Here is a 12,358-nt window from a genome sequence, read left to right as displayed (position 1 = left end):
AAATGCTAGGATTATAGACACCACACTTGGCTTTGCTGCCGGATTTCATTTGTTTGGGATAGGATCTCCTGTAACCCAGACTTGCCTTAAGTTCCCTGTGTGGTGGAGGATGACCTTGACCCCCTGGGACTTTCTGGTCCTGGTTGCTGGGATCCTGGCACTCTTCCTGTAGTGCTGGATATGAGCCTCGGGATTTCCTAATCCAACTAAGCTAACCTCAAACTTGCAGCAATTCTCCTGCCTCCACCTTCCACGTGCTGGAGTTATAGTCCGAGTCCTCAGTACATCCGCGGTCTGCTATTCGTTCCAAGGGCTTGTCAGTGGACACTATCGTTTCCTCCACTTTACAGATGGGCAAGCCGAGAGTGAGGTGCTGGCTCCAGATAGCCGGAAAGGGGCAATGGTAGAACTGGACCTCAGAACCTGTGGCCCCAGCTGTGTGCGCTAAGCCCCTGTCCTAGAGTATGTGGGGTCAGGAGGTGCAAGGCATTCCCCTTCATTGTGGCTTGCTTCTACTGGCCACCTGTCCTCATACTCCCGTGGCCCAGCCCCTGCCCTGCCCACCAGATCATCCCCTCCCTCTGCCAACAGTTCTCAAGGCAAGGTTTTATTGTTCTGATAAAGCCCTGTAAGGTCGAAGTCCAGGAATACTTCCTCCTCATGGGGCACCTCTGAGGGTTAGCATCCCTGCCAGCATGGGAGGCTAGGGTGTGTCCTAGTGATCCCCACCGGAGAGACTTCATGACCTCTCCCCTGACAGCCACTCCCTCTAGTATAAGGGCCACCTGCGACCTGCCACCATTCCACTGCCCCTCACTTCTCTCAGGACAAGCTATCAGCTCAGACTCTCAAGATGGCCTTTGTCCCAGCGCCGGGATACCAGCCCACCTACAATCCGGTGAGATGCCCACCTGAGCCCACACCTTGTCTTCCCCAAACCCCGTTTTCCTTTTCCCCCTTTGCTGTACCGAGGAAGTATTCTTCTGAACCATGTCCCCAGCCTCTCAGCCCTAATTTCATCTCCCGTGCTTAAGGGACTGGGGGTGTTTGGGGTGAGGGGGAAGGGCTGTGACAGGCAGGCAGCCTCTGAGGTTCTTCAACTGACCCTTCTACAGACCCTGCCCTACAAGAGGCCCATTCCGGGTGGCCTCAGTGTTGGAATGTCTATTTACATCCAAGGAGTAGCCAAAGAGAAGATGAAACGGTGAGACAGCCCCCCACCCCGTCCCTGCCCACCCCAGGGAGAGGCTTTCTCCTGTCCCTAACTCAGGTGCCTGGCACAGTTTGGAGCATGCTGGGAGTCTGGTGCTCACAGGGTCCCTCTGGCTGCTTATGGGGTACAAAGGGCTTGTGGGGACAGAAATAAGCAGGGAGGCCCCAATTAAGAGGTAGAGGAAGGAAGGAAACGATGGGGGCCCGGTAGAAGGGACTGAGTGGGTCCTATCAAGATTGGTCAAGAGAGGTCAGGAAGGGGTCACCAAGGGATAATACCCTGAAGTGACAGATTGAGAAAATGAATTCAGATCACAAGCCCAGAGCCTAAAATCACTTCCTCTCCCCCGCCGGGGAATGGGGGCACTCAGCCATTGTGTGACTCAGAGAGCTACTGAGCTACTGGGCATCTCTGTCCTTCAACTTTCCATCTGTAAAATGCACTGATTGCTAGGTTTCAAGGTACAAAAGAGCAAGTCCACTAAGGCTTGACTGTTGCCATGCTTCAATGTGGAAATTATTATTGAACTACGTTCCCCATGTTGTTTCCTTATCATTTTTAGTGTGTGTGTGTGTGTGCATGCCTGCATGTGTGTGTATCGGCCAGAGGTAAGCCTGAAGTGTCTTTTTCAGGCACCACCCACCTTTGTGTATGTGTGTATCCATATGTGTGTGTGCAGGTGGAGGCCGGAGTCAACTCCAGGTGCCCCCTCAGTCACATCTGTGCTTTGTTCTGTGTTTCTGAGACAGTGCCTCACTAAGTAGCCCTGGCTAGCCTGGAACTTGCTATGTAGACCAGGCTGGCCTCTTGCGGAGATTTGCCCACCTCTGCCTCCCTGGGATCGACCTTGTTTTTTGAGACAGACTCTCTCACTGGGCCCCAGAGCCTGTTCGCTAGGCTGGTCAGTGAGCGTGAGGCCCGGCTTTCCCTGGGTTCGTCATGCTTGCACAGCAAGCACCGGCTAAGACGATTCTCCAGCCCCCCAATTCTTCCTTCTTTATCTGGCATTCCTTCCTTATTAAATAGCCGCGCATGCTGGAGCAGAGTCCCGATGAGGACAAAGGTTCTTGCCCTCAGATGGTGCACGCCGGTGATCCCAGCACTCTGCAGGCTGAGGCAGGAAGACCACCATTTAGACACCAGCCTGGACTACAGAGTGAGCCCCGACTTTCATCACTCCACCAGCCCCCCAAAAGGAAAAAAATATAAAAGAAAGAGTCTGACTCACCCTTATCTCTGAGGACACTCTAGGGAGATGCGAAAGAGAAGCAGAGAGGAGAGGGGGCCTGAGACTGCATATGGAACTCAGGATCCTTTCCTGCCTGTAATCTGGGTCAACGGTGCCAGGGCCCAGGCAGGGTGTCCCCAGAACTTCTTACAGAAAGCCCCTTGCACGGGCAGGCAGACACTGAACAAGCTCTTTCTATGCCACCAGGTTTCATGTGAACTTCTCTGTGGGGCAGGATGAGGGGGCAGACATCGCTTTTCACTTCAACCCCCGCTTTGACGGCTGGGACAAGGTGGTCTTCAACACGAAGCAGAGCGGACGGTGGGGCTCAGAGGAGAAGAAGAAGAGCATGCCTTTCCAGAGGGGCAGCCACTTCGAGCTGGTGTTCATGGTCATGCCTGAGCACTTCAAGGTCTGGCTCCCTGCAGCCTCCCTCCATTCAATTTCCTTCCCTGCATCCCCCATCCCTGCAGCTTCTCTCCCTGCAGCTCCTTCCTGTAGCCCTCCCTCCCTGCAGCCCTCCCTCCCTGCAGCCCCCTCCCTGCAGCCCTCCCTCCCTGCAGCCCCCTCCCTGCAGCCCTCCCTCCCTGCAGCCCTCCCTCCCTGCAGCCTTCCCTCCCTGCAGCCCTCCCTCCCTGCAGCCTTCCCTCCCTGCAGCCTTCCCTCCCTTCAGTCTTCCCTCCCTGCAGCCCTCCCTCCCTGCAGCCCCCTCCCTGCAGCCCTTCCTCCCTGCAGCCCTCCCTCCCTGCAGCCCTCCCTCCCTGCAGCCCTCCCTCCCTGCAGCCCCCTCCCTGCAGCCCTTCCTCCCTGCAGCCCTCCCTCCCTGCAGCCCTCCCTCCCTGCAGCCCTCCCTCCCTGCAGCCCCCTCCCTGCAGCCCCCTCCCTGCAGCCCTCCCTCCCTGCAGCCCCCTCCCTGCAGCCCTCCCTCCCTGCAGCCCTCCCTCCCTGCAGCCTTCCCTCCCTGCAGCCCTCCCTCCCTGCAGCCTTCCCTCCCTGCAGCCTTCCCTCCCTTCAGTCTTCCCTCCCTGCAGCCCTCCCTCCCTGCAGCCCCCTCCCTGCAGCCCTTCCTCCCTGCAGCCCTCCCTCCCTGCAGCCCTCCCTCCCTGCAGCCCTCCCTCCCTGCAGCCCCCTCCCTGCAGCCCTCCCTCCCTGCAGCCCTCCCTCTCTGTAGCCTTCCCTCCCTTCAGCCTTCCCTCCCTGCAGCCTTCCCTCCCTGCAGCCCTCCCTCCCTGCAGCCCTCCCTCCCTTCAGCCTTCCCTCCCTTCAGCCTTCCCTCCCTTCAGCCTTCCCTCCCTGCAGCCTTCCCTCCCTGCAGCCCTTCCTCCTTGCAGCCCTCCCTCCCTGCAGCCCTCCCTCCCTGCAGCCCCCTCCCTGCAGCCCTCCCTCTCTGCAGCCTTCCCTCCCTGCAGCCCTCCCTCCCTGCAGCCTTCCCTCCCTGCAGCCCTCCCTCCCTGCAGCCCTCCTTCCCTTCAGCCTTCCCTCCCTTCAGCCTTCCCTCCCTGCAGCCTTCCCTCCCTGCAGCCCTTCCTCCCTGCAGCCCTCCCTCCCTGCAGCCCCCTCCCTGCAGCCCTCCCTCCCTGCAGCCCCCTCCCTGCAGCCCTCCCTCCCTGCAGCTCTCCCTCCCTGCAGCCCTCCCTCCCTGCAGCCCTCCCTCCCTGCAGCCCTCCCTCCCTGCAGCCCCCTCCCTGCAGCCCCCTCCCTGCAGTCCTCCCTCCCTGCAGCCTCCTCCCTGAAGCCCTCCCTCCCTGCAGCCCTCCCTCCCTGCAGCCCCCTCCCTGCAGCCCCCTCCCTGCAGCCCTCCCTCCCTGCAGCTCCCTCCCTGCAGCCCTCCCTCCCCGCAGCCCTCTCCCTGTGTCCCTCCCCACTCCCTGTAGCCCTCCCTCCCTGCAGCCCCCTCCCTGAAGCCCTCCCTCCCTGCAGCCCTCCTTCCCTGCAGCCCTCCCTCCCCGCAGCCCTCTCCCTGTGTCCCTCCCCACTCCCTGTAGCCCTCCCTCCCTGCAGCCCCCTCCCTGAAGCCCTCCCTCCCTGCAGCCCTCCTTCCCTGCAGCCCTCCCTCCCCGCAGCCCTCTCCCTGTGTCCCTCCCTCCCTGCAGCCCCCTCCCTGCAGCCCTCCCTCCCCACAGCCCTCTCCCTGTGTCCGTCCCTCCCTGCAGCCCTCCTTCCCTGCAGCCCTCCCTCCCTGCAGCCCTCCCTCCCTGTAGCCCTCCCTCCCTGCAGCCCTCCCTCCCTGCAGTCCTCCCTCCCTGCAGTCCTCCCTCCCTGCAGTCCTCCCTCCCTGCAGCCCTCTCCCTGTGTCCCTTTCACTCTGTCTTCCCTGCCGATGGAATGAGAGCTTCCTCGTGCCTGGTCTGCAAGTGTAAAATGCTTTCTCCATAACTAAGCCACGCCCCAGCTTTCTTTTTACTTTTACTTTATTTATTTTTTTGTCTGTTTTATTTCATTAGTTCGGTTTTTTGAGACAGGGTCTCTCTCTATAGGTCTGGCTCTCCTGGAACTTGCTATATGGAATAGGCCAGCCTTGAACACACAGAGAACCATCCTCTCTGCCTCATGAGTGCTGGGATTAAAGACTTAAATCACCATGCCTATCTCCTGACTTTTGACGTGGGTTCTAAGAGCTAATTCAAGTTGTCAGACTCAATTCCAAGAGCTTTTAGCTGCTGAGCCACCTTTCCAATCCTCCAATTCTTTTTAAGTTTTTTTGTTTGTTTGTATGTTTTTTCCTCAAGATAGAGTTTCTCTGTATATCCTTGCTGTCCTGGAGCTAGGTCCGTAGAAGAGGCTGGCCTCGAACTCACAGAGATCCTCCTGCGTCTGCCTCCCAAATGCTGGGATTAAAGGGGTGCGCCGCCACCAGTTTTAATTTAAAATTTCATGCCTTTAATCCTAGCACTAAGGAGGCACAGGCAGGCGGATCTTTGTGAGTTCGAGGCCAGCCTCTTCTACAAAGTCTCAGGACAGCCAGGACTGTTACATAGAGAAACCCTGTCTCTTGGAAGAGGAGAGAATTTCCCTTGAGGCTGGGAAATGGTTCAGTCAGTAAAGTGCTGTCTGTGCGAGCTGGAGGACCCCACTTCCATCCCCACCACCCACATATTGAGCGGTGTGGTAACCATACCTATAATCCAGCTCCAGGAAGGCAGAGGAGGAGGATCCTCGGGGTTTGCTGGGCAGCCAGCCTAGGCTACTTGACAACTGCCAGGCTTGGTGAGAGAGACCCTGTTTCAAAAAAACAAGGCACAGGGCTCTGAGGTACAGTACTCACAGCGGACCTCTGGTCTCCACATAAACTTGCACACACGTGTGCCTGCACACACGTGAACACATGCACATGCATATACACTAACTAAATAAACACAATCCCATTTCTCCCTTCCTATAGTCCCTTGCATCAGGGTGCTGATGTCTGACACCTCTCTGCCCTCCAGGTCGTGGTAAATGGAAATCCCTTCTATGAATATGGGCACCGACTGCCTCTACAGATGGTCACCCATCTGGATGTGGATGGAGACTTGGAACTTCAGTCCATCAACTTCCTTGGAGGCCAGCAATCCGCCCCAGCCCAGTATCCGGTATGAGATGTCTTTTCCTTTGCCTTCTTGCCCATTCTCACACTGTCTGTGTTCCCAGCTCCGGTCCCTCTGATGAGTGGGCCTAGGAACCCTGTGGTGATCAGGACAGTCCACCAGGAAGACAGACACATAACCAGGCAGGCGTGGCTCCCATGGTCAAGACCGTGGGGCGGGGAGGGGATAGAGAGAGGGTCAGGATCCAGATAAGGAGGCTCAGGTGGAGGGTCGGTCTCAGGGGTGGGGTTATAGCAAGGTGCTCTGAGCATCCAAAGGAAGAATCTGCCTTCGTCAAGAAGGGCTTCCAGGGGGAAGAAGAGGTGTGTAAACTGGGTCAGAAAGTGAGATGAGAGAAGACCAACAGATAAAGAGTTTAGGACTAGCAAACAGCCCAGGACAGATTGCCTAACACGTTAGTCACCCGGGAAACACAAAGCCACAGTGAGTTGCCACCACATACCCATCAGGGCTGTAATGGAACAAAGTGTGTAACACAAAACCATGTGTCCTGTTTGTAGGCATGTGGATCAGCTAGCACAGCTACCATATGGCTGTTCAGAGTGTAATTTGGTGCAATCACCTTGGAAATTGGCCAACAGAGCTAGATCTGAATGCCAAGCAAATATGGGTCCCAGTGTCCTAGAAGCTCCACACCCAAGTGCACAGCCTATGAGGAGCCTCCAAGACACACCCACTGCGATAAGCAGCATGCCACCACCAAAAGTCTCGGGTGGAAGTTTGCTTAATGGTAGAACATCTGCCTGGAATCCCCCAGTGAGGGGCTGGGGTGTGGCTCAGTGGTAGAACATCTGCCTAGAATCCCCCAGTGAGGGGCTGGGGTGTGGCTCAGTGGTAGAGCCCCTGCCTAGAATCCCCCAGTGAGGGGCTGGGGTGTGGCTCAGTGGTAAAGCCCCTGCCTAGAATCCCCCAGTGAGGGGCTGGGGTGTGGCTCAGTGGTAGAGCCCCTGCCTAGAATCCCCCAGTGAGGGGCTGGGGTGTGGCTCAGTGGTAGAGCCCCTGCCTAGAATCCCCCAGTGAGGGGCTGGGGTGTGGCTCAGTGGTAGAGCCCCTGCCTAGAATCCCCCAGTGAGGGGCTGGGGTGTGGCTCAGTGGTAGAACATCTACCTAGAATCCACAGTGAGGGGCTGGCTCAGCTAGAGTAAGATAGTGTAAGGTGTGGGATGATTTCCTGAGTTCCTTTCTCAACACCAACCAATTAACCAACAAAAGCCTGAAGTCAGAGCTATCAGCCTGGGGGCTGGAGAGGTGGCAGTGAAGAACAACAGCACCTGGTTGAAGGTGGAACACACCTTTAATCCTAGCACTTGAGAGCCAGAGGCTGGCGGGTCTCTGTGAGTTCAAGGCCAGCCTAGTCTAAGTAGTGGTTCCAAGACAGCCATGTAGTGAGACTGTCTTAAAAACAAAAAACAAAAAAACACCAGAAGGGCTGGGTGGCAGTGGCGCACACCTTTAGTTTCAGCACTCGGGAGGCAGAGGCAGGTGGATCTCTGTGAGTGTGAGGCCAGCCTGGTCTACAAGAGCGAGTTCCAGGACTGGTTTCAAAGCTACAGAGAAACCCTGTCTCAAAAAACCAAAACCACCCCACCACCACCACCAAAAAAACAAAACCAGAAGGACCTGGGTTCAGTCCCAGGAGATCTGGACCCTCTGCTGACCTACACAGGCTCTGTGCACACATGGTGCACAGACATGCACTTAGACACATACACATAACTTTAATACATAAAATTTTTAAAAATAAAAATATAATTGATCAGCCTGTTCTTCAAGAAGTCAGTGAATCAAAGCGATGAGTTCATCACCCAGAGAGAGAAGCCGACATCAAATATGGAGTCCAGCCAGCATGGTGACTCCTGCCTGTAATCCCAGCATCAGGAGGTATAGGCAGGATGTTCACTGAGGGTTGGAGACCAGCCTGAGCCACATAGCAGAGCCCTCATGTTTGTGCTTGTGTGTGTGTGAGTGGACAGATTGATTATTTTGAAGAGCTTTCAGAATAGGAGTTAATTGAAAAGACGAGAAAACAGAGAGAGCAAGAATAAGGATGATGAACTGAGCGGTGGTGACTCATGCCCTTAATCCCAGCACTCGGGAGGCAGAGACAGGAGGATCTCTGAATTCAAAGCCAGCCTGGTCTACAGAGCGAGTTCCAGGACAGCCAGGGCTCCACAGAGAAACCCTGTCTTGAAAACAAAACAAAGAAAACCAACAACAATGAAAAGAGGGTGATGAGGGTGGGAAGGTGGTCTGGGCGGCTCGACCACCTGTGCAGTGCTGGGGCTCCGGAGAGATGAAGCCACAGACTGGAAGGACCGTGAACAAGCACAGCAGAGAGGCGGGCAGACAGGAGCTCAGGCTGGCCCCCGGGACTCCCCTCATTCACCCCTGCAGGCTTGGGGGTGTGAAGCAGGAGCCAGTGGGGGCTGGAGAGAGGATGACAGACCATTGGTCATCACAGGCCTGGAAAGGAGCACCAAGGGCCCCCTTTGCCTCCAGAATTCCACGTTCTAATATTTAAATAAAAAATAATAATAGGGGGCTGGAGAGATGGCTCAGCGGTTAAGAGCATTACCTGCTCTTCCAAAGGTCCTGAGTTCAATTCCTAGCAACCACATGGTGGCTCACAACCATCTGTAATGAGGTCTGGTGCCCTCTTCAGGCCTGCACACAGACAGAATATTGTATGCATAATAAATAAATAAATATTTAAAAAAAAACAGAATTCCACGTTCTCAATTGATCCCAGGCTAGGGGCCTGCAAGGGTGAATGAGGGGACTGGGGCTGGAGGGACTAATACTGGTTGTGCAGGGGGGAACAAAGAATAGAACTGACCAGGTGCTGTCCCAGAGCCTCTGCGGCTCTGGTCCCTAAATACAGCAGGGAATATCCCTGCACCCAGGTGTACTCCTCAACACTTTCCAGCTAGAGTTAAGGATCCTAACCAAGGCCTCCTTTCCTCTTCTGCCCACAGAGACCTATGGGTGTGCCGGCTTACCCTGTAAGTACCTGGTGAGGGGTGGGCAGTCACCTTCAGAACTGGAGGATTGCCTACAGAGGAGATTTGGGAGCAGTCAAAGGACCCCACATCCCCTCACCACTCTTGCCTTTTGTCTGTCCACCCTGTAGGGTCCTGGGTACAACCCTCCACAGATGAACAGCCTGCCTGTAAGTGGGAGGGGTTTGGGGGGCACATGGAGGGATGGAGGTAATTTGGGGTGGGGAAAAGGTACCTGTCAAATATTGTATTTTTTAAAAAAGATTTATTTATTAAGCATACAATGTACTTCTGCAAGGAAGGCACCAGGTCTCATTACAGGTGGTTGTGAGCCACCATGTGGTTGCTGGGAATTGAACTCAGGACCTCTGGAAGAGCAGCCAGTGCTCTTACCCTCTGAGCCATCTCTCCAGCCCTCAAATATTGTAAAGTGAGATTTCTTTCTTCTTTTGTAGGTCATGGCGGGACCCCCAACCTTCAATCCGGTATGGTGTTCCAGCCACCTTCTGGGGAGCAAGCAGGGAATGTGGGAAGTCCAGATAGGGTGGAATACTTGTGGGCTGGGGGTTTGGGGGTAAGAGGTGAGAGTAGAGGCAGTTGGCGGTCAGGGTTCAGAAGACACAAGACACAGTTGGGGACAATTCACAGGCAAAATGCTGCCTCTCTGTGAAAATGTGGTCTGTTCTTGGCTTCTCTCTCTAGTCAGAGACTGGATGAGAACCCATGTTCTTTTCCTACAGCCTGTGCCTTATGTGGGGACCCTACAAGGGGGACTTACAGCCAGAAGAACCATCGTAGTCAAGGGCTATATCCCTCCCACAGCCAGGAAGTAAGCACACAGGTCGGGTGGGATCTCCCCTCCTCCCTCAGGCCCGGAGATCAAGACCCCATCCCTCCTCCCTCCAACCTCCTCCCTTGGAGACTCAGCTGCTGGTCCCCATCTGACACCTTATCTGTCCTCAGTTTTATCATCAACTTCAAGGTGGGGTCCTCCGGGGACATAGCTCTCCACATCAACCCCCGCATGGGTGAGGCCGTGGTTCGCAACAGCTTTATGAACGGCTCCTGGGGCTCCGAGGAGAGGAAGGTTGCCTACAACCCCTTTGTCCCTGGACAGTTCTTTGACGTGAGTCTGGGCGTCCCCTCCCGGCTCTCCCCAAACCCGGGTCCTGCTGGTCCTGCCTTGCCTCTTCCCTCCCCCGATCCGGGTTCTGCTGGTCCTGCCTTACCTTTCCCCTCCCCCACAGCTCTCAATCCGTTGCGGCACCGATCGATTCAAGGTGTTTGCTAACGGCCAGCACCTTTTCGACTACTCGCATCGGTTCCAAGCATTCCATAGGATAGACACGCTGGAGATCAAAGGTGACATCACCTTGTCCTACGTCCAGATCTGAGCTCCACCTGGGAAAGAGGAAAGAAGCCCCTAGTTCCATCTCAGCCCCTAATAAAATGCCTAAGGGATCTCTGTGAGTGTGTGATTCATTCACCTGCCCCATGGTTGCCTTGGCCCTGGCTTCCATCCTGTCCTCCTCTTCCACACACCTACTCATCTTCCCTCCCGTTAAAACAAACAGAACAGGTCTGCCTCAAGCCCTGGCTTAGTGTGTATCAATCCATTCACTCTGGATTCCAACCTTAGGATCTACTGCCTTAATTCATCCATAACAGATGAGCAAACAGGCAGTCAGTGTGTGTGTGTGTGTGTGTGTGTGTGTGCACGCGTGTGTAGTGGGTAAACATAAAGCTAGGTGTGGTAGTACATGCTTCTTTTTTTATTATTTGTTATTTTTATTTTTTTGTGGTGCATGCTTCTAATCCCCACTTAGGAAGTAAAGGAATGAAGTTCAGAAGTTCATGGTCATCCTTAGTTATAAGTATGTTAGGAGCTAGCCTATGCTACATGAGACCCTATCCCAGAAATGAAGGGAGGGAAAGGAAAAGGAAGAAAGGAAGGAAGGGAGGAACTGAAGGAAAATAGGCAAATTGCCAAGCTAGGTATCCTCACACTTGTCTGTAGCTCCAGCACTTGGAAGACTGAAGCAGGGCGGGGCTTCAAGGCTAGCCTGTGCTACATAGTGTAGGACTATATAATGAGACCCTGTCTCTGAAAACATTTTGCTTCAATCCCAGCACTTAGGAGGCTAAGGCAGTAGGAGTACATGGTCACACTGGGGCTAGCCTGAGCTAAGAGTAAGAACTTAGCTCAGAATAGAGAGAGGAAGAGAAAAGGAGGGTGGGAAGGAGGAAGGGAGGAGAGGAGGAGAAGGGGGAGAAAAGGAGGGAGAACAAGGAATGTAGTCTGGCTTCCCATCTACCCACTTACCCACCTGTGATGCTCAGATCTTACAATTTTGGGGGAATTTTCACTTTGTAGCCCCAACATGAAACTCACTACATGTATCAGACTGGCCTCAAACTCAAAAAGGTCTACCTCCCTCCTGAGTGCTGTGTGAACACTGGTGCCTCCCCAGCTAGTGTGTGATGGTTTCATTGTCCACCTGTCCGTCTACAATAACCTGCAAAGGGAGTCTCCATAGGGTTTGCCTTGTCTGTGGGATTATCTTGATTATGTTAATTGCTGTAGCCCACTGTAGGCGGCACCATTCCCTAGGCAGGGATCCTGGACCGCTTGTGTGGAGAGGGAGTGAGCTCAAGCTTTCAATGTTGCTCTGCTCTTGACTATGGATGTGACCAGCTGCCTCGAGATGGAGTTCCTGTCTCCCTTTCCTGGGCCTGTGAGCTTAGAAACCCTCCCCTCCTGAGTTGCTTTTGTCAGGGTATTTTATCATAGTAGCAGAGATAAAATTAGGACACCGTCTGAACGTCTATCATTCTCTCTCCATTCATGATGCAACCATAAGTCCATCCACCCACCCACCTACCCACCCGCCCATCCACCTATCCACCTTCCCACCCACCTACCAATCCACCCACCCATCCACCCATCCACCTACCCACCCATCCACCTACCCACCCACCCATCCATCCATCCATCCATCCATCCAGACACATACCTACCTATTCACCTCTCTAACTTTCTAAATGGCCAAGCTTTCATTCCCAACCTGTCCACCTAGCTCCATCTCCCCAGCTGCTTTCTTATCCATCCATTCTCCTCCGATCCTGTATTCGCCTCCCAGCTGTCATTCTTTCCATGCACCAACACCTAACATCATAAATAAATTACACACACACACTCACTCACAAAGGAAAAACATCTAACATCTATCCACTCAACCCTCTTTATATTCAACTTTCATCCACCCGCCACTCCTTCTTCCCTTCCTGTCTTCCTCCTCCTTCTTATTTGAGACAGGGTCATCTATGTAGC

The 12,358-nt window shown here is 54.6% G+C and overlaps 1 protein-coding gene across 1 annotated transcript; it reads left to right on the top strand.

Annotated features, from left to right (window-relative positions):
- Window positions 1–741: 741 nt before the first annotated feature.
- On the top strand, window positions 742–10,492 carry Lgals4 (galectin 4). The gene is made up of 10 exons (XM_075986873.1): window positions 742–898; window positions 1,116–1,204; window positions 2,649–2,853; window positions 5,870–6,013; window positions 9,004–9,030; window positions 9,159–9,197; window positions 9,483–9,512; window positions 9,768–9,856; window positions 9,991–10,153; window positions 10,275–10,492. The coding sequence occupies exons 1-10, from the start codon at window positions 854–856 to the stop codon at window positions 10,419–10,421; spliced, it is 978 nt and encodes a 325-aa protein (XP_075842988.1). The 5' UTR covers window positions 742–853; the 3' UTR covers window positions 10,422–10,492.
- Window positions 10,493–12,358: the final 1,866 nt, after the last annotated feature.

This window comes from Microtus pennsylvanicus, chromosome 1 (genome assembly GCF_037038515.1).
Source record: "Microtus pennsylvanicus isolate mMicPen1 chromosome 1, mMicPen1.hap1, whole genome shotgun sequence".
In the NCBI taxonomy this organism is placed as follows: Eukaryota; Metazoa; Chordata; class Mammalia; order Rodentia; family Cricetidae; genus Microtus; species Microtus pennsylvanicus.
Note: the sequence above shows the minus strand (reverse complement) of the source record. Positions and strands in the feature narration are given on the sequence as shown.